The sequence below is a fragment of the Nelusetta ayraudi genome, unplaced genomic scaffold (assembly GCF_046127955.1).
Source record: "Nelusetta ayraudi isolate G7.1 ecotype Tasmania unplaced genomic scaffold, CSIRO-AGI_Nayr_v1 ptg000074l, whole genome shotgun sequence".
In the NCBI taxonomy this organism is placed as follows: domain Eukaryota; kingdom Metazoa; phylum Chordata; class Actinopteri; order Tetraodontiformes; family Monacanthidae; genus Nelusetta; species Nelusetta ayraudi.
The window spans coordinates 224,462-245,551 of record NW_027466124.1 but is presented as its reverse complement, the minus strand read 5'-3'; the positions used below and the strand labels follow the sequence as shown (position 1 = coordinate 245,551).

The window sequence follows — 21,090 nt, the reverse complement described above, 5'->3', positions numbered from 1 at the left end:
AGACACTTCTCCTGCACTCAGGGTTGCCAATGGAAAAGGGACGTCATGGAGCAAAGTGACATTGTGAAAAACTGAAAGATCAGCCAGAAACTCAGAATAATTCACACACTATATCATGCACAAACCTGATTTATGTGTTCACCATTATATGTATGTATAATGCCTTCTGTAGAGGGCAGCGTGCTAGATATCAGCTGGGTTTGGGACGGAGAATACACAGAGCAGCGTGAAAATTTAAAGTAGATTAGTCAAGTGAGTGGATGAATTTGTTAAAACATTTCTTTGAATTCCCTGAATTTCAAGATATCCTTGCTCGGTCCTCTTAATGGCCGCTCGTCTGCACTTTGGCATTTTGCAACCCTACTTGAGAGAGCAGAGACGAAGAGAAAGCTTAAGGGCCGTGCAAAGCGTCAGAAGCTGAGACTTACAAGCTTACATACATCAAGAGGGCATCTTTGGAAGGTGCCGCATAGGGAGACGTTCTACTCAACACGCTGAGAAAAGCCTGATTTTCTTTTTTTTAAAAGCTCAGACTGGAGAATTCAAACACGCTGCAGACTGAAGTGATGAACATGTTTTGACATTTAGATGAAGGCGTTGGAGTTGGTATTTTTAGGGTCCTTTATCATCCAGATCCGGTTGTGGGAAGGAATGACAATTCAGCTGTATGTTGTGTTCCATGTTGGATTTTTTATTTTTTTTTAAATTTTTTTCAAATATACATAAGCTATATTTGGATGATACACCTCAGTCCGCCTCTGCTGCAGCTTTGTCTCTTGTGCTGAGGGGGTCTGACATCCTATTAAATTTTCACTCTCTTCAGTAGATTATTATTAGTGTTTTTTCCCCCAAGAGTCAAACAATTGTTTTTCAGGCCTGTTCACTGGCTATTATTATTTCCCTTTCTGTTCCTTTTATTAAGACGCTGTTCTGTTGAGTCCAAGGCGGAGGGTTGATTATGTGCGTTCCTAACTGTCCTATATCCTGAGCTTCAGTAACTACTTCCTGCCCTTGGACTCCTCGCAGGGGTTCATGTTGGGAAGATCAAAGTGTCATATAGTCTAATAAGATTTTAGTCCTTGTGTGTTGTAAAGAAAACTTCCATGTCCTTTGATTTGTGATGATTATAGTCATTATGGACATTTTGGTTATTTTGTTTTTTTTCCATCATGAATGATTGACACTGTAATGGGTTCAGGGTTTTATTATTCAGTCTTTTATTTGTTTTCTTTTGCAATCTCTCCACAAATTAGCGCTGTTGAATAATGAAAGTAGGAATTCTGCAGTGGTGTTTTTTTTTTTTTTTTTTTTTTTTTTAAAGAAGGCCCCTTCAAGTCAGAAGCAAATTTCATTTTTGTCCTCAGTTCCATACATAAATAAATAATCAATGAAAAAACTCCTAATGCAATTGTCTGGTCAATCGTGTCACCTGCCTGGCTCACTGCAATTTTTTTCTTTCTTTATTCTCTCCAAACAAAAAGAAAACCCAAGGTTCAGGTGATAGTGGAGGTTACTCCACCGGAAATGCAAAAATAAGGGGAAGAAACAGTGAAGGAGAAGTAAAGAGAGAGAGAGAGAGAGAGAGAGAGAGAGAGAGAGAGTCAATTAACGTAAGAGTCGGTTTGGAAAGAGAGGAACAAGGCAGACAACGGTAAAGCTCTTCTGTATTTTACAAAAACATACATATATACATATATCTGTATGTCTAAATAAATGATCAGTTCCTCAACAAGTAATATCTTGAATATATGTTTATTCTATTATCAGGGTTTTGTGCATTTTGACTCAGACGACTCAGTTTTGTACATTATTTGTAAAGTGTATTAGTGGTGGATATACTAACACTGATTGGTTGCTGACGAACTGAGCCCTATTTGGAGGAGACCTTCAATGTCCCGCAGTGATTCCGAGAAAACCTCTCAGTCAGACTGTTGTTGTGATACTTGCAGCAGAAATAAGTCAACAACGTGGCTGGAAATGAAATGGCCGCGGCACAGCGTTGATATTTGCTAACGTAGCCGCTCGAGTTGATTTTCTAAGCCGAATACCTTTTTTTTTTTTTTATGATTAATTTGTCAAAAAATAATGATAAGCTCTGACATTTAGATACGTTGAGCTAGGAGGAGGAAGAAGCAGGAGAGGCTGAGACGGAGACATGTTTGTTTTCATGTGGGTGAGTCTGCTCTTCACTGCGGAAGGTATGCATTTCTTTAAAAAAAAGGTATTTGAAGATTCTACTTTGAATATGTTGGTACGATTTAAATATGTTGTACTTTCATAAAGTCTCAGATGTACTTAACAAGGCAATATGGATGTGTGGGTGTTTTAATTAAAGCTACAAAATTGAAAATATTACATTTTTACAACCTACAACCTAAGAATGTTGTTTTGTTGTTACTTTTTTTTTTTTTTTTTTAATAACGTGACTGTGAGAGAGTGCACGAGAATTCGAGTGTGCCTGCACTGTAACGTAACGTGCACATGGCTATAAACTCTATTTTAGTTGTGCATAGTTGCATGTATTGTTTTAAATGAGAAATTGTGAAGGGAGTAAAGGTGTCACGGCAGAAATGCGTCATTTTAAGTCTAATTTAGAATAAATTCAGAGTTTAGATATTTTGTCAAAACCTTACAAGCTCTGCAATTTTGCAGTTTCCTCTCTCTTGTACGTTTTTCAACAGTGACATCAAAAACATTCCCTGAACATGGTCACAGTGTGACCCTCAGTGACAGAGAAATAAGAGCCGAGGCCGGACTCTGTCTGGTAATACCGTGTTATTTAAATTCCCCTCGGGGCTTCATGCCCCACAGTGTAGCCTGGTCCAAGTGTCAACGTAGCAAAAGCAGATGTCAAGACTCAGACGTCGTATTCAACTCGGCCGACCACAGCCTTTACGCTGGCTTCAGAGGACGACTGTCGCTGCTGGATAAATTCTCCAACAACTGCAGCATCATCATCAACGACCTCACCGAGTCCGACTCTGGTTCCTATCAGCTCTCAGTCGATACCTACGGCGACAATATGCGGAAACCTTACAGATACACATTCTCCACAAGAGCAAATGTCACCGTCAGAGGTACGAACAGCTTGCGCATGTCTCATTACGTTGCAGTTTTTATTTATGTTAAAATAAAAACTGCAATAATAGTTATGAATAATTATAATAATTGAATTATTATTATTATTATTATTATTATTATTATTATTATTATTATTATTATTATTATTATTATTATTATCTTCAAGTAAAAAAATTTCAAGTGACCAGCCAGAGGAGTTTAGAAGAACATGCAATGCCTTGACATGTAATCTATCCTGCTCTCCACCAGCTCTGACCCAGAAGCCTGCAGTGACAGTCCCAACCCTGGCAGAAGGACAGCAGGCCGAGCTCTCCTGCATCGCTCCGGGCCTCTGCTCGGGCTCCAAACCAAAAATCGAGTGGCTGTGGAAGGGAGGAGGAGGAGGAGGAAAGGGCGAGTTACGCATCACCGGAAGTATCGTTGTCTTTTCCACAGCGACGCTGGCAGCTGTCTCACAGCAGCACAGCTCCAGACTGACGTTCAAACCCACAGCCGCCGCACACCACGGCTCCCAGGTCACCTGCAGGGTCAGCTTCCTGGACGGCATCCGCACGGAGGAGACAGTTACTCTGAGAGTGACACGTGAGTGTCCGCGTGCCATCGTTGTCTCCGCTTCACAATCGTGTGTGCGCCTAACCGCCTCATACGGTAAAGCTCGGGATCGGCTTCGTGGTGCATTCAGGAACACCTCGTAAACTCTTGAATTAATATCAAAGTGTTGTTGTTCTTTGTTGAAGTACATATACCGGTCATTATATGGTTGATGTTTTACTACACTCTTTTAAAATATCAAAACAAACATGAAAAAAATATCATACAATAAGAATACAATGTTTTCCTCAAACTTTTCCAGACTCTTGTTCTACGTGTCCCCAATTCACTCTGTGGTGAAATTTAAGTTCTTTCACTCAACCATTTTGAGATAATCTGATGGTGAAGTTATACACAGCATACAGTACGAAACTTCCTTTCATGAGCAAATTCAAATGTTAATTAAAAAACAAAATCAAAATGTTTTTCTGCAAAGTCCATCAGATTCTTGTTTACATTTTTTCTGATGTTTTACTGTAGCATTTTCTGACAAAATGATGCTGATGTTATACAATGTATATAGTACAAAACCTGCTTCCAAATGCAAATTAAAATATGTATATCAAAATGATTTCTCCAAATTCCAACCCTAACCTAACCCTAACCCCTGAGGAACCCAGAAACCCTAACCCTAATTTCAGCCTTAACCCTAACCCTAATGCCATACAAATCTATGAGGGTCAAAAGTCAACTATGTCCTAGAGACGTGGGACCACTTTCTTTTTCATCAGGAGCCCCTAAGAGATACCCATGTCAAATTTGTGGCTCCTAGCCCATGAGGAACCCCCGAAACCCTAACCCTAATTTCAGCCTTTTGCGTAATTCTAACCCTAATTTCAGCCTTAACCTTAACCCTAATGCCATACAAATATGTCAACTGATTGTGATAGTAGAGCTCCCATGCTTTACAACGATACCTCACATGTCCATTTCTACTGTATAGTGTTTTGAAATAATCCACCTGAAAAAATGAAAAATATCATAATGTCAATGGCAAAGTTGTCAACTTTGGAGTCCCCCCAAAAGGACAAAAATTTTCCTGTGAAATATGTCAACTGATTGTGATAGTAGAGCTCCCATGCTTTACAATGATACCACACATGTCCATTTCTACTGTATAATTTAGTCAAAAATCCACCTCAACATAGACGTAATGATTCGCTGAATTTTATATGTTGAACAGTGCTGGGCTCAGCACAGCCATCTAGCGGTCAAATTGCGGAATTTTCATAAGGTGGAATCGAAACCTAAGATGCACCGCGGCGAATGTGGTGCCAACTTTTGAACATCAACATTTGAAATTGAAACGCTTTCACCACACAGCGTGTCTGCGCAATCGCAATGTAACAGTCGTGTTACCTCACATGATGGGGATCACAGACTTGCACAGTCTTGTTTTCACTGGGGATGGCGTCACACTGCAGATGTTGCAAAAGAAAAAGACAAGAAAAAAACAAACAAACATATAAGTCCGTTTTCATAGGCTTTTCATGAAACTACAGCAACAGATTCCAAAGTCCATCAGAAAAGAAACAGGACTGGAGACATTGTACGACCAGAAGAGAAAGCCAGAGGCCGAGCCGTCAGATTTCACCGTTTCATCGAAACGATTGGGGAAAAACTCACGCAGACGCTCTTGGTTTACTTAATCAGACAACTGCTAAATTCAAAATGGGACTTGCGCATTAACTACAAATAACTTTTTCGAATTGTTTTCAAGGAAAACTTTAGAGAAAATATGATACAAAAGCACAGACGTAAGAAAAAACGATGTAACTGACCCAAAACTATTCCTAAAACTATTTTCTCTTGTGTCTGCAGAATCTCCCAAGGTCTTGTATTCCAAATGCGAGTCCCAGTTGGATGTCCTGACCTGCACTTGCACCAGCGAGGGGTTTCCTCTACCCACCATCGAGTGGTCGCTGTTGGAGAACCACGATGAGTACTTTGTCACGTCCGGCGTGTCCAGCCGCAGCATCAACAGCACCGTCACTCTGACCGTGAAAGAAGACGTCAGCACAGTCTATTGCCTCAGTCGCAATGAGGCTGGGAAAGAGCAGAAGAAGATCAACGTCACAGTCACTCCAGCCACGACAGCAGGTCAACACACACACACACACACACACACACACACACACACACACAGATATACCGGACGGCATGCGGAAACTTTGTTTCAAACCTATGATATGTAAACTCTAATTCAAAAGTAGACAGGTTTTTGTTTGGGCATATATATATATATATATATATATATATATATATATATATATATATATATATATATATATATATATATATATATACATAGTTGCCCCACCCCAGAAATGTGGAACATTTTCCTAAAATTCTTCTGAATGTTTTCAGGATTGATACATTTTAGCATCATCAAACATTAACCAGTGTTATTTAGAGGCTTTTGCTACATTTTGAATATGAAATACATTTTCAGGTTTGCTTTTATAGCACATGTATTGAAAAACTGGGTGTTCAAAAAATTTTAGCCCCTTTGATGGGGTGGTCAATAATATTACCCTCCCGTGTAGATGTTGGCTTTCATAACACACCGATGTATGGATGTACAGACAAAGTCTGTAAGAACCAAACCTGGGCGTGGTTGTAAGCGGTTGTAAGCGGTTGTATTTCTAGAACTCTTGTCAAAGATGTCAGCAAGAAGCCCTGGACACCTCCACTCACGAACACACACACACACACACACACACACACACACACACACACAACTTGTGGTTATCTTATTTTTTTGTATGTGTATTTATCTTATTTTTTTTCTTGAAGAGTTAATCTGTTTATTATTTGAATGAGTTCATTATTGGATAATTAACCATGCAAATTAATATCTGAAATATGTATTTGACTGATGCCGATTTTTATGTTGATTTTGGACTGACCTTTAAAATTGACTTAAATTTGTTTTTGTGAAACAGTAGCCTCTTGGGAGAAATAAAACTATTAAACATTCAATACATATCTTTTTTTCTTTCTAGGTGTTGTGCCAGAAGGTGTGACCCAGAGTGTGGTTCTTCCTTGGGTTATCGCCGCTGTGTCTCTCCTTGTGGCTGTCATCTGCGTGATCTGCGTACTGATCCAACGGTTAGTTACAGCAATACAATACGCTCACATTCACTTCTAACCTTTTGAACGACCTGTGACGTCTCTTCTGCCTTCCTGTCAGAAGGAAAGGGAGCAGAAGCAGAGAGGAACCGAGCCCAGAGGACAGAACTTACATGTCTCTGAAGAAATCAGACCCATCAACAGACTATGATGTCATTGGCCCACGACGGAAGTGATGCTGGCTCAGAGGACAGTGCGGCTCGTCCAGATGCTTCGATATTTGGATTAATCTACAAAATAATTTGTGTTGTTTTTAAAAAAAAAAATCAATTGCTTGCAATTATCAGCCAAACAGCAGTGTTGTGCTTGAGCGCAGGTGAATATGTAAAAAAATAAGATATTTTATTATTTCTTATATTATCATTATTTCCACATTTTCTGTTCTAAACCATTATAGAACAGTAATTTCTGTGATTTTTGGCCCTCATCTGAGTTCCGAAATATTTTGACCCCCTCAAAAAAAAATGTCAGTTTATAGTAAGACCTTTTTTTTTTTGCGAAGGCTTGTAAGTGACACTACATGTACAATTTCTTCTCATTTCATTATAAACTCTCATATCGTAAATAATGCCATCCCTGTTAGTTTGGACCAATGGAGAGTAGAGACCCAATTTTCAAAAATAAAAGAAAACAAAATACTCTGTCCTCATTTTGGCCTTTTCAGACAAGTTGAGATTTTGCACTTGTGACCTTGTTAAATCACAATTTATAAAAAACAGAAGTCATCAGTTGTCGTCAGTCGCCAAGCATTCGCTTGAATAAATGATGGGTAAAGTTCAAGAGGAGCTGTCCTGGCGCTGTGAGGGACTTGAATCTCCAGTCTCCTTCACTGCAGCCTGTTGTTTCAGCAATGCACCACGTTTCACTTAGATGTACGTAGGCACATTAGCAACACTATTAATATAATGTATCACAGTGCAGTCATTTCGGCAAAAGGGAAAACCTGAGACTAAGTCAACCTGAAGCAAAAAAACAAAAACAAAACAAAAAAACAGAACTCATTGTATGTCTTTTTTTTTTGTTGACATTTTTGAACGTGTTGAGATTTAGCATTCTTTCACTCTCTATCTGTGTAAATTATAACATTTATAACATGAAACATATAACAATCATCTGAGTGAGTTTTGGGTGGATCTGAGTCTTTACACTTTTGGCACCTTTAAAAAAAAACCTGAGAGTGTACAATATGACTTTTTTTAAATAAAATTTTTGGAGTGTTGTGATTTTAAACCGTTTTTAGAGGCGTTTATGTATTTTATTTGGAGTAAAGTCTACAGGAAACATGTTTTTTAGGCTGCATTGGATCTTTGGCTGCAGAACCTCAAGAGTGTTGGGGAAAAAATCAGCCCAGCCTCATATTGGAAGTCCAGTATCCAGTTCCTAAGATACACCCATGGATGTGACGTGATGAATTGGTGCTAGTGCTTCATGGCATCACTGGATAAATAGAAGCAACCCCCCGCCCCTCCAAACCAAACACTCCAAAGTAATGCACACTTTCATTTCTAAACACAACAAATAAAACCAAATAAATGAAATGAAGATGACAAACGTCATGTGACCTACTTCCACCAGCGCTTATTTTTGGACACTCTTTTTTTCTGTTGAGTTGTATTGTGCAACCAGTAGTGTGTAAAAAAAAATATATATATATATATAAACTTGTACAAGTGATCAATAGTTGATGAGAAATGTGGTTGCAATAAATGAACCTCCTCCCTTCCTACGGCGCTATGACCCCACAGCTGTTTTTCATTTCAACAGACAGGATTCGAAAGACACTGAATTAAAATGGGACAAATTAAGTGTTTTCGACGCTAGTGTCGCAGCATTTTGCAAAGTGGGCTCAGCATGGAGAAACTTCCTCAAACTGCACAAAAACGGAAGGATTATAAAGTGAGGAGAGGAACCTCCACTTGAGGGCAGAAAGACGAGTGAAGGGAGAAAGAAAGATTCTAAAACATTCATTCGTGTAATGAGCATTATTATTTATGATTGTTTTAGAAGACCCAAGCTGACACAAAATATATTTTTATTTTACTATTTTGCTATACAGTGAGATCAAGACTGGGACATTTAAGGAACCTGACGTTCAGCTTTGTAATTCATGAACTTGACTTCATGATCTCTTCAAGTGAACGGTCTAGAATATTCAGGTAAGCAGTCTGGTTTTCACAGCCTTGCCTCAGATGTTCTCCAAATGAACAGTACTGGGAAACATCCTGTGTTACGAAAAAAAAAAAAATGATGACAGCTGAAGAGTTTCATTCTGGTGGGTTCCTTTTTTTGAGGTGTTGTATTTTTACTGCAAGACATTTGTTGTGTAGAGGGAGACTGACGGGACTCTTCAGATCCAAGCATGTTTGTCCTCATCTGGGTGTCTTTGCTTTCATTTGTGACATGTAACCGTGCGGACACAGGTAAGATTTTCTTTTTTGCAACACTGTAAACTTGAGATGACCTGTTGCTAAAAACAAAACCAGTTGCTGTTTGACTGGATTGCAGTCAGAAATAAATCCTTCAGACTTTCTGAAATAATCCCAAACAGCAAGAGTTTAGATCCTGTACGATTCCTGTCTTTCTTTTATCAACTCTTAATAAAAGACAGTTTGCTACCTCATAAATATTCTGAATTGGAGAGTTTGGGTTTTTGGAGAGTTGGCTTCTATTGTATTGTTTGAATGTGAATTTCTTTCATCATAGTTAAAATTTCATCCTTCCCCATTTTCATTCACAGGAGCATTAAAAGAATTCTGCAGAGGAATGTTCTGTGTCTCTCTTAATGAAGCAACAATAACAGCAGAGGCTGGACTCTGTGTCGTGATACCATGTTCCTTCAAACAGGCTCATTTCAGCCAGATAGAAATGATGATTTGGTTGAAATGTGAGTCACAGAGAAGATGTTCACCTTCAGACACAATATTCCACTCTGACGAGTACAACACGGATGTGCAGACTGGGTTCAGAGGGCGAGTGTCACTGCTGGAGCCTGACAAAACACAACAGAACTGCAGCATCATCATCAACGATCTCACTGAGTCAGACTCTGGATCTTATCAGTTCAAACTGGTTGGCATCACTAATGGTGGATATTGGAATCAACATTCATTTGCTGACAAAGTAACTCTGCAGGTGACAGGTATGAAAAGCCTTGAAAAGTTTAATAGATGGCTGAGGCAGCCAGTTTAAAGATTAAACATGTATTAATTGTCTATTGGCCGACAATTCTTTAAGATGTTTCCATGAACGTGGTTCTCCTCCCACTCGCTGTCTGCTCATGCTGCCAGGTCTGACCCAGAGGCCCACGCTGACAGTTCCTACATTGATGGCGGGACAGCAGAGCACGTTGATCTGCACCGCTCCGGGTCTCTGCTCTGGATCTGATCCTAAAATCACTTGGAGCTGGCGAGGAAACGGAGGAAACATCTCTTACAGCACAGCTGACGAGACTGGGACTCTCACTCCCGTCACAAAGAGATACAGCTCAGCTTTGACACTCAACACCTCAGTAGACAACCACGGCAACAGTGTCACCTGCGAGGTCAGCTTCAGGGGCGACCTGAAAGCAGCGGAAACGGCAGTTCTTAATGTTACATGTGAGTGCATGACCATCACTTGTTGTAGCGCTGAAACCATCAATCGACTCAAATCAAGTCAACTAGATATTTGAATACAAATTTCTTGAATCTTTGTCTCCTTGATTTTGGTGCCGTCAAACACTGGTAGTACACTAGTTTTTCCACTGTACTTGAGCTACAACTATGGATTTTTAAGAGTATAATAAAAAGTATAACAGCTTAATATGTTACTTTGTTTAGGGGCACCAAAATTAAGGAAACGAATCTCAGAATATTTTTTCAATGGATTTGATTCAGTTAATTGTTTCATCACTGCACAACTATACAACACTATACTAGACTATATTATACATTTGTACTCATATTAATGGTATTATTTCTGTTTTAATTGTTAACGCAAATTCGATTTTTTTCTTATTGAAGCAATCATTCGAACAAAAACAATTTCTTTGATTGTTCATTGCAAAAACAATCAAAAGCTGCAACTCTAGTTTGCGCATGATTTAAATTAAGTTTTTGTTTTGTTTTTTGTGCCTATCAGTAGGATTTTCTTGCATGTGCAATAACACCAACACGCATCTTTCTTCCCTTTCCAGATGTTCAGGAAGTTAGAATCACGGGGAATACCAGCGTGATGGAGGGCGAAACTCTGTCTCTGACCTGCAGTGTTGAAAGTTTCCCCCCTTCCGTTGTCACGTGGAGCACCTTGCTGGACAGAAATGAGCCAAACGCAACAGAAAGCGGCATGCAGAACAGCAGCATCTGGGACGACGCCTCTCTCGGGCCGCAGGAAGGAAGTGGCACCGCCAACCACACCATCGCTAATGTGTCGACTGCAGATTCTGGCCAGTACACCTGCAGAGTGAAACACATGAACACGACCCTGGAGAAAATCATTGATGTTAGTGTGATTTGTAAGTATCATGTTGAGTCTTTGCGTTGTCTTTGGAATGATTAAAAACATCAAATATTTTGACTTATTTTGAATTTACTCCTGTTCTAGGGTATATTTGAAATAAAAAATATATATATATGTATATGTATATGTATATATGTATATATATATATTAGCTTGCATAGTTGTGCAATTTTATGTTCAGTTGTACCTGATGGTTACTGTTGGTAAAATAAATGTCCCTCGCAGACTGGAGGACACCTGTGATCACCGGCAGCGCCAGTGTGGAGGAGGGCGACGCCCTCAATCTGACCTGCAGCGTTGACAGTTTCCCGCCTTCTTCTGTCGCCTGGACTAAATCCGGATCGGCCGTGCTCTTCCAGAACGATAAAGGTTCAGCCGTGCTTTTCATCCGCGACGCCATGGCGAGACACTCCGGATGCTACATCTGCACGGCGCAGCACCTGAACACCAAGGTGGCGGTGGCTGCTCATGTAACTGTGACCCGTGAGTAAACTGGAACCAAGATTCAAGATCATTTATTATCATTTTGCAAACAAATTATAAAGAGTATCTTGGCCTTAACACTGAAAGAAAAAATAGAAATATACCAGCAATAGAAATAGAAATATGCATGGCTTTCACATAGCAACTTGATGATCCTGTGGTGAGCCAGCAGACTCGGTGTAAAGATGAAACCATAAGACAAACCAGCATTTGAATCATTGTTTTGGTTTGGGTGGGATTTTTTTTCAGATATTTTGTCACTTTTTGCACAGCTTGTGCCAAGCAAATGAAACATTTGCATCCATTTTTGAATTCAGGAAGTTGACATCAAACTGAGGACGGACAGTCATTGCCTGAACTAGCGTGTATGTGTGTGTGTGTGTGTGTGTGTGTGTGTGTGTGTGGGGGGGGGGGGGCGGGGGGGTCATTATTGGGCTTTTATCTACTTGGTCACTTCACTCAATATCATGCTCAGCTTCAAATAAAACATAATACCATTTTCCTCTCGAACATTGAAAGATTTTGTGAGTCTGCCCTGGCATGATGTGAAAAGCTTAAGAATAATTTTCACCAGCCACCAAAATGATTGCGTCAAATGTAAATTTGACCAAAGTTCTCCTTTCAGCCTCGGATATAATGATCCTGTTTAGAACAACAGACATTTGTTTGTTTGTTGTTATTTTTTTGTTTTTTATTATCACTGTTGGGCTGTTATCAATATTATCCGTCTCATGTTGTACATTTTGTATAGTTTGCAAAAAAAATATTTTTGTTGGTTCTATTTTGCCTCTGTAATAAGTGAACTGGCCCTTTCATTTTCTGCACTACTTGACTTCAAAAATCCAGGAAAAATCCTGTTCACAAATCCAGCAACCGAATCTGCGCCTCTCTTCCGCTCGTGTCTCCACAGGGTCTCCAAAAATCTTGCCGACCTCAAAGTGCACGATCCGGTCGGACGTTCTGACCTGCCTTTGCATTAGCCAGGGCTCTCCGGTACCCTACATAAAATGGCCGATACGAGCAATAAGTGAGACCTAAATGAAATATTCTTGTCTTTCTATAACTACAGACGAGCTTCCAGAAGACGTGATGAACATCAAGTGGCTGCAGGTCATCATTGCCTTTTTGCTAGGGGTTCTGCTTTCTACAATCATATGGTGCCTGGTCATAAAGTGCCACAGGTGAATCTTTTACTTTGACCCACTGAACTGATTTGTAGATCCTAAAGAGGATTAGGGCCAGAAGAAGAGAGAAAAATATTACAGGAAGCAGATTTCTATTTAAGTTTTCATTTCGAGTTTTAAGTAGAAATTTTGTGAATAAAGTCAAAATTTTGTGAAAAAATGAGACGAAAGAAAGGTGAAAATTCGTGAATAAAGTTGACGACAAAAAAAGACGAAATTTTGTGAATAAAGTAGAAATTTCGCAAATAGAGTGGAAATTGGTGAGTAGACTGGATGGATGGTGGGTTAACCCAGTTACCCACAGTTAAAAGTAAACCGCCAAAAAAGTGTATCCCACAAGGTTCACCCACAGCAATCAGGAAACTGGCAAGAACGGAAGTACTCCACTAGACTTGCGTGCAGAGCCTTTCGACCTTATTCTCCACATTTTGACTTTGTTCACGTTAATTGCAAAATTTCAATTTTATTCACGAAATTTTGTCTTTTTATGTAAAATTTTGACTTTAATCTCAAAATTTTGACTTTATTCTCGCTTTGGAAACTTGAAAAAAAAAATTCTATCTTAATTTTTTTTTTTGCTCTTCTTGTGGCCCTAATCCTCTTCCGTAGATTTGCTTGTCAGTGATTAAAAACCCAACTCTTTTTATTTTCCGTTACGTTGTTTACAGAACGAAACAGAGGAGCTCTGGAAATCTTGAGGACACCGTGGAGATGGTGACCGGTCAAGAAGATCCACTGGTAGTTGAGACTCACATGAAGAATTCTGTGTAACGTTGTAGATGTGGCTCTTGAAAGTCTAAAAACTAAAAAAAAAGCTTCAGAAAAGAGGCCAAAATCAAAAAACTCGAGCAAGCTCAGCTTCCCTGCTGCTCAGCAGTTTAACTTACTGCACAATTCCTGTAAAATCAAGTTGAGGCAAGTCTCAGTATAAAACTGAATTCCATGAATTCAGTGACTCGGTATCCCATCATCATTATTATTATTTATTATTATCCTTTTAATCATTATTTATTTTTTATAGAGCGTTTAAGTTTGTGCTGCTAGAGGTTTTTATTTAAAAAGATTTTTAAGGTTACAGGCAACAAATTGAACACTGGGACATTCAAGATTTCGGCAAGCCGCTAAGTGAATCCTGTCCTTTTTCGCTCCACCTGTCAGATGGATCTGACGCTCGCCGTAGAAGACGGCCACCAAGAACGAGCTGGAGGAGGGACACATGCGGCAGGCAAGACCGCCGTCCTCCGCCTGAACGGGGAGCCAAAGGAACTCGAGTACGCCAGCATCGACTTCTCTGCGTTGATAAACCATCCCAGGAGGTCGGTGAAGAAGCAAGAGACGGCAGAGACGGAGTACGCCGAGGTCAAGAGGGAGAAGAAAGACACAACGGCAGGAAGTGGCCGTGGGGAGGACGACGCCAAGGAGGTGGAGGAGGAGGAGGAGGAGGAGGAGGAGGAGGAGGAGGAGAAAGAGACAGTGGGAGGCGGGGCGGGGGAGGAGGGCAGAGAGGAAGAGTCGGTGTACTCCAGCGTGAAGGACGCACTGGAGCAGCTGTGAGGACGCTGCTGCTGCTGCTGCTGCTGCTGCTGCTGCTGCTGCTGCTGCTGCTGCTGCTGCTGCTGCTGCCGCTCTCTCCTCTCTGCAGGCTGCTAGTGAGCTTCCATAAGGCCAAACCCAGGCCCGGAAAATTCTGTGCTGATAGTTTTGACGTTGAAAGTATCAAATTGTGTCACCTCGTGATCACATTTCAGATTGCAGCTCTGTCAAGTGAGTGTCAGTGAGCTGCGGTGGTCTTTGCAATCAAGAAGCACGCACGAGTCCTCCATCTCAGTATGAGGTTCCTGAGAAAACACCTTCATTCAACCCTTTGTTTGTTTGCCTCGTTGGCAAAACTTGCAAAGTCCCAGTCAGGCAAGACATCCGTCATTACGATGCGACTACCTGCGAGATGTATAGGCCAAAGAACAGTTCTGTGGTTTAGGAAAACCAAACTGCTTTTACTCTACAGTAATTAGGAACTCACACAAACTGTATTGATGGGCAGGACATTCGACTATTACCGATAAATCATGGACCTTCACAGACTGCACCTGTTAAACCAAATGTAACTGATCTCTTAAAGATGAACCCATTAGACTTCAGGGAGGGGAAAAGCGTCACAGTGTCCCCTTTGTGTCCTTTTAGATTTTCTATTGATCTATCAACCAATCGGCCGTTATATTTGACATTATAACTACTAAAGTTGATTTGTGGTTGTTATGAATTGACATTTTCTAATTCTTTTTTTTTTTTTTTTTTTTTACTATGGACTGCTGCTTGAAATAAACCAATATACCAACTAGACAGCACTGTGTCTTCTCTCAATTCAAGGGTTCTTCTTATCTCTAGATGGTCTCACCTTGACATGTTTCGGCGGAGCTTCCACCTTCTTCAGAAGTGTCAGACGATGGTGCCTGTGACGCGTTCATCAGCTGGTGTTATGTATAACAGTTCTAGTTTTATGGATAACACCCGCTGACCAACGTGACACTTCTGAAGCAGGCGGAAGCTCCGCCGAAACATGTCAAAGTGAGACCATCTAGAGATAAGAAGAACCCTTGAATTGAAAGAAGAGACAGCGACGTCTATCATTGACGAAGGCATAATAAACATCATTGATCGAATACACCCATTAATTTTAATATTAAAGAACGCCTGTTATTTGCTGTTTAAGATTGTTACGTGCAGCCCGACCACTCCTTCCCTGTTCGCTCCTCCCCAGTCCCAGTGAGCACCAGCGTGCAATTGGTGCTCAGGAGGGGACTATAAAAGGAGCGAGAGCAGGGCGGGCTCGCTCTCTCTTGCGCGCCCCCTCAGGAGTGCATCTCGGCACTTGGTCGGGCACACGCCGCGACCATCGGAGGCGTCCAGGTCGCACGCATTTTGCATTGTTAATTTAATCTTTTTCCCTCTTCTCCCCACCGACAGGTGATCTCACACTTGAGTTAATAGGACCCATGTGTTCTTTTTTGTGTTAGTTTGGGTTGTGGCTGACCGGTAGTCCTATTTTCGGATTTGGTTTAACTTTGTTGCAGGTTTTGGAGAGCCTTCAGGTTAAACTGAATAGCCGGGACTCGGACGGGGTCCTACGGCCCTGTGTGGGCTGGCCTTGTCCGTTTTCCCTCTTTTGTTTCGTTTGGCCGGCGCCCACAGCCCTTTTTGGTTTTTCTGAGTTGACACTTTTCACCTGTCCAGGGGGTTGGGGTTTTTGTTCAGATACAAATAAAATACTTTGCGTTACCAAATTGCGGTCTGGTTCTGTCTCCTTTTCTGCTACAGGTCCCCCGAGCCATTTCTTGTTTTGGGGCCCGTAACAAAGATTAAGAAAAAAAAAAGTAAAGTATTGTTAACGTAGTTTGCCCTTGTCCTTGTTTCACTCTCAAGTCATCAAATTAAGTGAAAATATTCAGTTTTTGTTTCATATTCCTTCAAAAATGACCCAGCGCGGAACCACCACCTCAGCTTAAGGTCTCGCTGCTATGCCTTGGTTGTCATTGATAGACATGACGGCACCACAATGAAGCGACACCAGCGGCTTGAAAATGAGCTTCCTGGTGCCTCGTGGTCTCCCAAAGGGGGAAGAAGAACAGAACAAAATGAGGAAGAATGAGTTCAAAGTTAAGACACACACATCGCACATCGCCAAGAGAAGTAGATGAAAACAGACAAGGTAAACAACTCATTCAATTCTGTAATTTTTGTGTTGCTTTTATTTTCATTATCATTATTATTATTATTATTATTATTATTGTACAATTGTGGTAATAAACTCATAATGGAAACAGCAGAAATGATCTCCTTGCTAATGTCTGAATTCTATTAGCTCAATACAAAATAGAAGAAAGAAAAAAAAAAAAATCTTGTACTTTGGTTAATTTCTTTTTTTTTTGTTGCTGCTGTTATTTTTCTATATATGAGAAGAATTTTCTTTCTTTCTTTCTTTTCCGGGAGCATGCAAGTTTAAGTTCAATAGGCGTCACTCTTTCATTCAAAAATGTTCATTCAGCCGTGTCGCTGTTTTTGGTCAAGTTTCACTTGTCAAACATTTGAGCAGAAAACTCTCTGAAAGGACGTTGCTGCTGTGGAGCGCAGAGACTCTCCACCGTCGTCATGAACTCAGCCGGGACGCTGCTCCTCATCTGGGCCGTACTACATTATCAAGACAGCGTCGCAAGTAAGGTCACATCAAGGTTGTTGTCGGTCACTTAAAATGGCAGCCTAATGAAAACAGTGTTTTGTCTTATTTTTGCCATGAATTTTCTCCATCTACAATTACAGGTGACCCAGAGGAGAGAAAAGAAGGTAAAACATTTTTTTTTGATTAATTTCAACTTCTTGCAGTTATTTAAAAAATACTTTTTTTTTTCTTCTCAGAAAGTCAAATCCAGCCAAAGCCAATTCATTACCCTGACACTCAGGACCTTGTAACTGGCTCTCTTTGGGAAGTTTGGCCTTTAAGTGTGAAAGTTTCTCTGAGCACATTGGAGTGAGAAGATCTCCACATGCAGGGCTCCTTAATGTGTAAGCTTATAGCTTTCAATGAAAACTGGACAGCCTTGCTGAAAACAATTTTTTGAATTTTTTTTTTTTTTTAATTTGATTTTGAATCTGTTTTTAATTTCCACTTGATTAAATGAATTAGCCATTTTAGGTTTTAGTTGTCATGGATTTTTTTTTTTTAACTGTTGCATTGTATGAGAAATATGAACATCTGCAGCCGACCTTTGGGCCTCTGGGCTGGAAGTCTAATGAATCTGCTCCCAATGTGATCAGTGGTCCTTCTGCACAATCAGGCGCAACATTGAACACAAGAAGTTTGCCATTGATCTCTGATCTAAAGGCAGTGAAACAGCGTCTTCGTTGTCCAGTCTTTTTGTTGCTGCTGCTGCCGTTGTTTTAAATTTTTTTATCCTTCTGTTTACAGTCACGCCTACAATCTCGGGCAGTTCTGAAGCCTTTGTTTGCAAGAACGCCACTGATGAGTGCCAAATATCAGGCACCATCAACTGCATAATACGGAACAACTCCATCATCTGCAGTTATGTGCCCAACTCCAGTATGTGGGAAGGTGAACACATCCCATTTTCTCAGCGTGACTTCCTGTTCGCTGTCACGCTAACATGCTAACATGCTAACATGCTAACATGCCAACTTGCTAACCTGGTCTCCTCCAGGTCTGCTCCAGGTTTGGGAGTTTTTGAAACAGCCACTGGTTTATGTTGCCTTTTTCACCGGCGTCCTTCTCTCGGCCCTCGTCTGCTGTTGTGACAGAAGGTGTTGCAGGTGCGCATCAAACACAACTGTGCAGTAGGAGTTGGGTGTTAAGTTGTTGAAATGAAACATTGTAAATAGAAAATGGCCAAAATAAATTGCCCATTTTGCAAAATCAGAAGGGAAAAGTTCACTTTAAAGGAGATTGCATCTGACCATGATGACTTCATAATTGTATCATTTAAGATGATTTCACTGGTTGTTAAAAGTTGCAATTGTTTCTAAATGCAATTGGCGGTTCTTTAATTCAGCGGCATTTCAGTTTTTTCTATTTTTTCTCTGTGGTTCGCCCTAGAAAAAAACAACGGCGAAAGAGGTTTGAGATTGGCGACAGTGGTGACAGTGGCGAGATGACGACGCCGCATGCGCTTCCACTGGTATCATCATCTTCATCATCACCACACCACCTACTACCCACCATCACAACACAGCAATCAACAGCGCACTTTAAGTCGCATTGAAACGTGCACAAAGATCTATAGAGTTGAAAAAAAAAAAAAAGGAAAGAAATCACTGGCACTCTGCTCACTGTTACGGCTCCAAACGACTGACTGCGACCTCTGCTTGTCCACTTGGGTCTTTGCACTCGACAGGTGGACATCCAGCCGGTGGAGCCCAGAGAGGTGGAATACTCGGCCATCGACTTCTCCCGCTGGAGCAGGAAGTCTCCGGCGGGCGCCAAAGACAAGCCGGAAGCCACCGAGACGGAGTACGCCGAGCTGCAGAAGGAGGGGACAGAAGAAGGTCTGGGGGACACCGCAGAGGAGGAGGAGGTGCAGGTGGAGGAAGAGATGGAGATGGAGATGGAGATGGAGATGGAGATGGAGATGGAGGTGGAGGTGGAGGTGGAGTTGGAGGAGAAGCAGTAGGCGGAGGCGGGAATCGAGAAGGAGAAGTGAAGAGTGGAAACAGAAAGAGGACAGGACGGTCACATCGGGGTCCAGGTGCAGTGATGATGGCAACAAGTCACTTACAAGAAATCGTCTCCAAATCTGAGAAATATTCAAGTGAACAGCTGTAAAACAAAGACCTAAACAGCTGTCTGACAAACAAACAACAAATGGCTACTAAATAAATGTACACAGCTGTCAGAGAAAAATGAAAATAATTACGAGGCAGCAAACGTTGGAATCGTGAAATAAAAAAAAGGTAATGAATTATTTAAGTTTAGAAATTCTAAATTGGAGAAGATAAATGCTAATGTGGTACAAAGTTTGTTTGCCTGTAATTTAATGTTTTTGTTTGTCAAAGGAGCACCAAAAGAGTTTGTGTTGTTGTGTATGACACAAAACATTCACAGGGGTTCACACTCACCCTAAGCAGCCTCCATGTGGATTATTCTTGTCTTTTCTATTATCAGTTAAGAAAAAATACAGAAAAGAGAAGAAAAAATGGTGAAATGTCGCGCACAATTCAAAAGTTGTCTTTGAATAAAGACAGTGTGGCCTCACTGAGAGCAATTTGTAAAAGATTGTTTTTAAAAAAGATGGTTTTCATGTGTGGTTTAGTTTAGGCTCTACTGGCAACTTGATGTAGTTTTAATTTAGTGTACATGCAATGTGTTTGAAATGCAATGTTTTACACAGTTTGCTGCGGCTTCTTGTTTTCTTCACCTTTCTTCCTCTCTCGGTTGCAACCTCACTTCTCTTCTCATCTGAGACACGTCTCTCGCTGTGTACAACAGGAAAAGAAAAGGGGGAAAAAAAAATAACAACAACTGTTGTGATCTGACGCTTGACAAAGAGCATTTTGGAACTTTGTGTTTCGGCAAGAAACGGCTTCCTTACAGGCGGACTGTTTACGTGTAATGTACGTGAGAAACTGGTTGAAAAAAGACTGATGAAAGAGATGAGCTGAACCTCAGCTGTCAAACCCACAGGAAGTTGTACGCTTGAAATAACCCCTGAAACAGCTCACGGTGAAGACAGGGGAGAAAATGCAAGACTCTGCAGCACGCCTCGCCATGTACTCAGTAGCACCTCCTTCAAGGGGAAACAAAAATGTTTGTGCTTTTGTGAATGTGAATGTCACATTAAGTGTTGATCAGGACTGAAAACTTGTACTTTGCAGGAAAAAAAAAGAAGAAAAAAAGCAAACAAAAAATTGAAACCTACTTTTATAAGTGTTTTTTAACCTACCGCTCGCACTTTGTTGCAGAAGTTGATCATGCTTGACACTTCGAGAGTATTTTTAGACATATATTGCTTTTTTTCTTTTGTTTTACTTCTTCTTTTTCTTTGCCTGTGTGGCTGGCTGAGCAAAGACATGGCGGAAAAATACACGCGTGGTGGCCATTTTTGGCATGAAGTCTGCACTTGAGTCAGGAATAAAGCAGTAATTACCGCAGAGATTTGATGTCCACCTTCACCTTCCAGCCAGCTCTGTAGACAGACAGAAAATTGACACGTTTTAATGCACCTGACCTCACTGCAACTCTGACGATGTGTATACATTTGGATGTTTTTTTTTAAGTAAATCTGAGTAAGTCTCAGTAAAACATGCTTCAATCAAAATACGCGTTGCGTTTTCACTGCTTCACAAAGACTAATTCAGTGTATGAAGGTAATTGGATGGCCACGGTCACGTTCGAGCTCGCGTACATTGCACAAAGTGATGGAGGATTAAGGCCACGCTAACGGGATTAGAACGCTGTGCTGACTGGACGCCTTAAATAGACGCGACCGATTGACGCTGGAGCAGCTCCTGCTTCAGAGCGGCAGGACGCATCCGTTTCAGACAACTGGGAAGAAAACAGTCTGAGTCAGAGGCTGCTTCCCCCCCACAGAGCCGGCGGTAAGTGTGGCTCTGATCGTCA

At 40.9% G+C, this 21,090-nt stretch overlaps 1 protein-coding gene and 1 long non-coding RNA gene across 2 annotated transcripts; both read left to right on the top strand.

Annotated features, from left to right (window-relative positions):
• The first annotated feature begins 1,586 nt into the window (after positions 1-1,586).
• Positions 1,587-20,788, top strand: LOC142899568 (uncharacterized). The gene is made up of 23 exons (XM_076043212.1): positions 1,587-1,651; positions 2,094-2,198; positions 2,682-3,077; positions 3,331-3,663; positions 5,494-5,772; positions 6,678-6,783; positions 6,866-6,978; positions 8,940-8,960; positions 9,542-9,943; positions 10,092-10,400; positions 10,979-11,296; positions 11,527-11,784; positions 12,695-12,811; positions 12,854-12,965; positions 13,637-13,706; positions 14,127-14,390; positions 16,623-16,674; positions 17,059-17,178; positions 17,283-17,306; positions 17,929-18,072; positions 18,179-18,287; positions 18,571-18,652; positions 18,869-20,788. The coding sequence occupies exons 2-23, from the start codon at positions 2,156-2,158 to the stop codon at positions 19,142-19,144; spliced, it is 3,948 nt and encodes a 1,315-aa protein (XP_075899327.1). The 5' UTR covers positions 1,587-1,651; positions 2,094-2,155; the 3' UTR covers positions 19,145-20,788.
• Positions 14,418-16,359, top strand: LOC142899589 (uncharacterized). Its single transcript, XR_012928788.1, has 2 exons — positions 14,418-15,681; positions 16,330-16,359. It is a non-coding gene; the product is annotated as an uncharacterized LOC142899589 (long non-coding RNA).
• Positions 20,789-21,090: the final 302 nt, after the last annotated feature.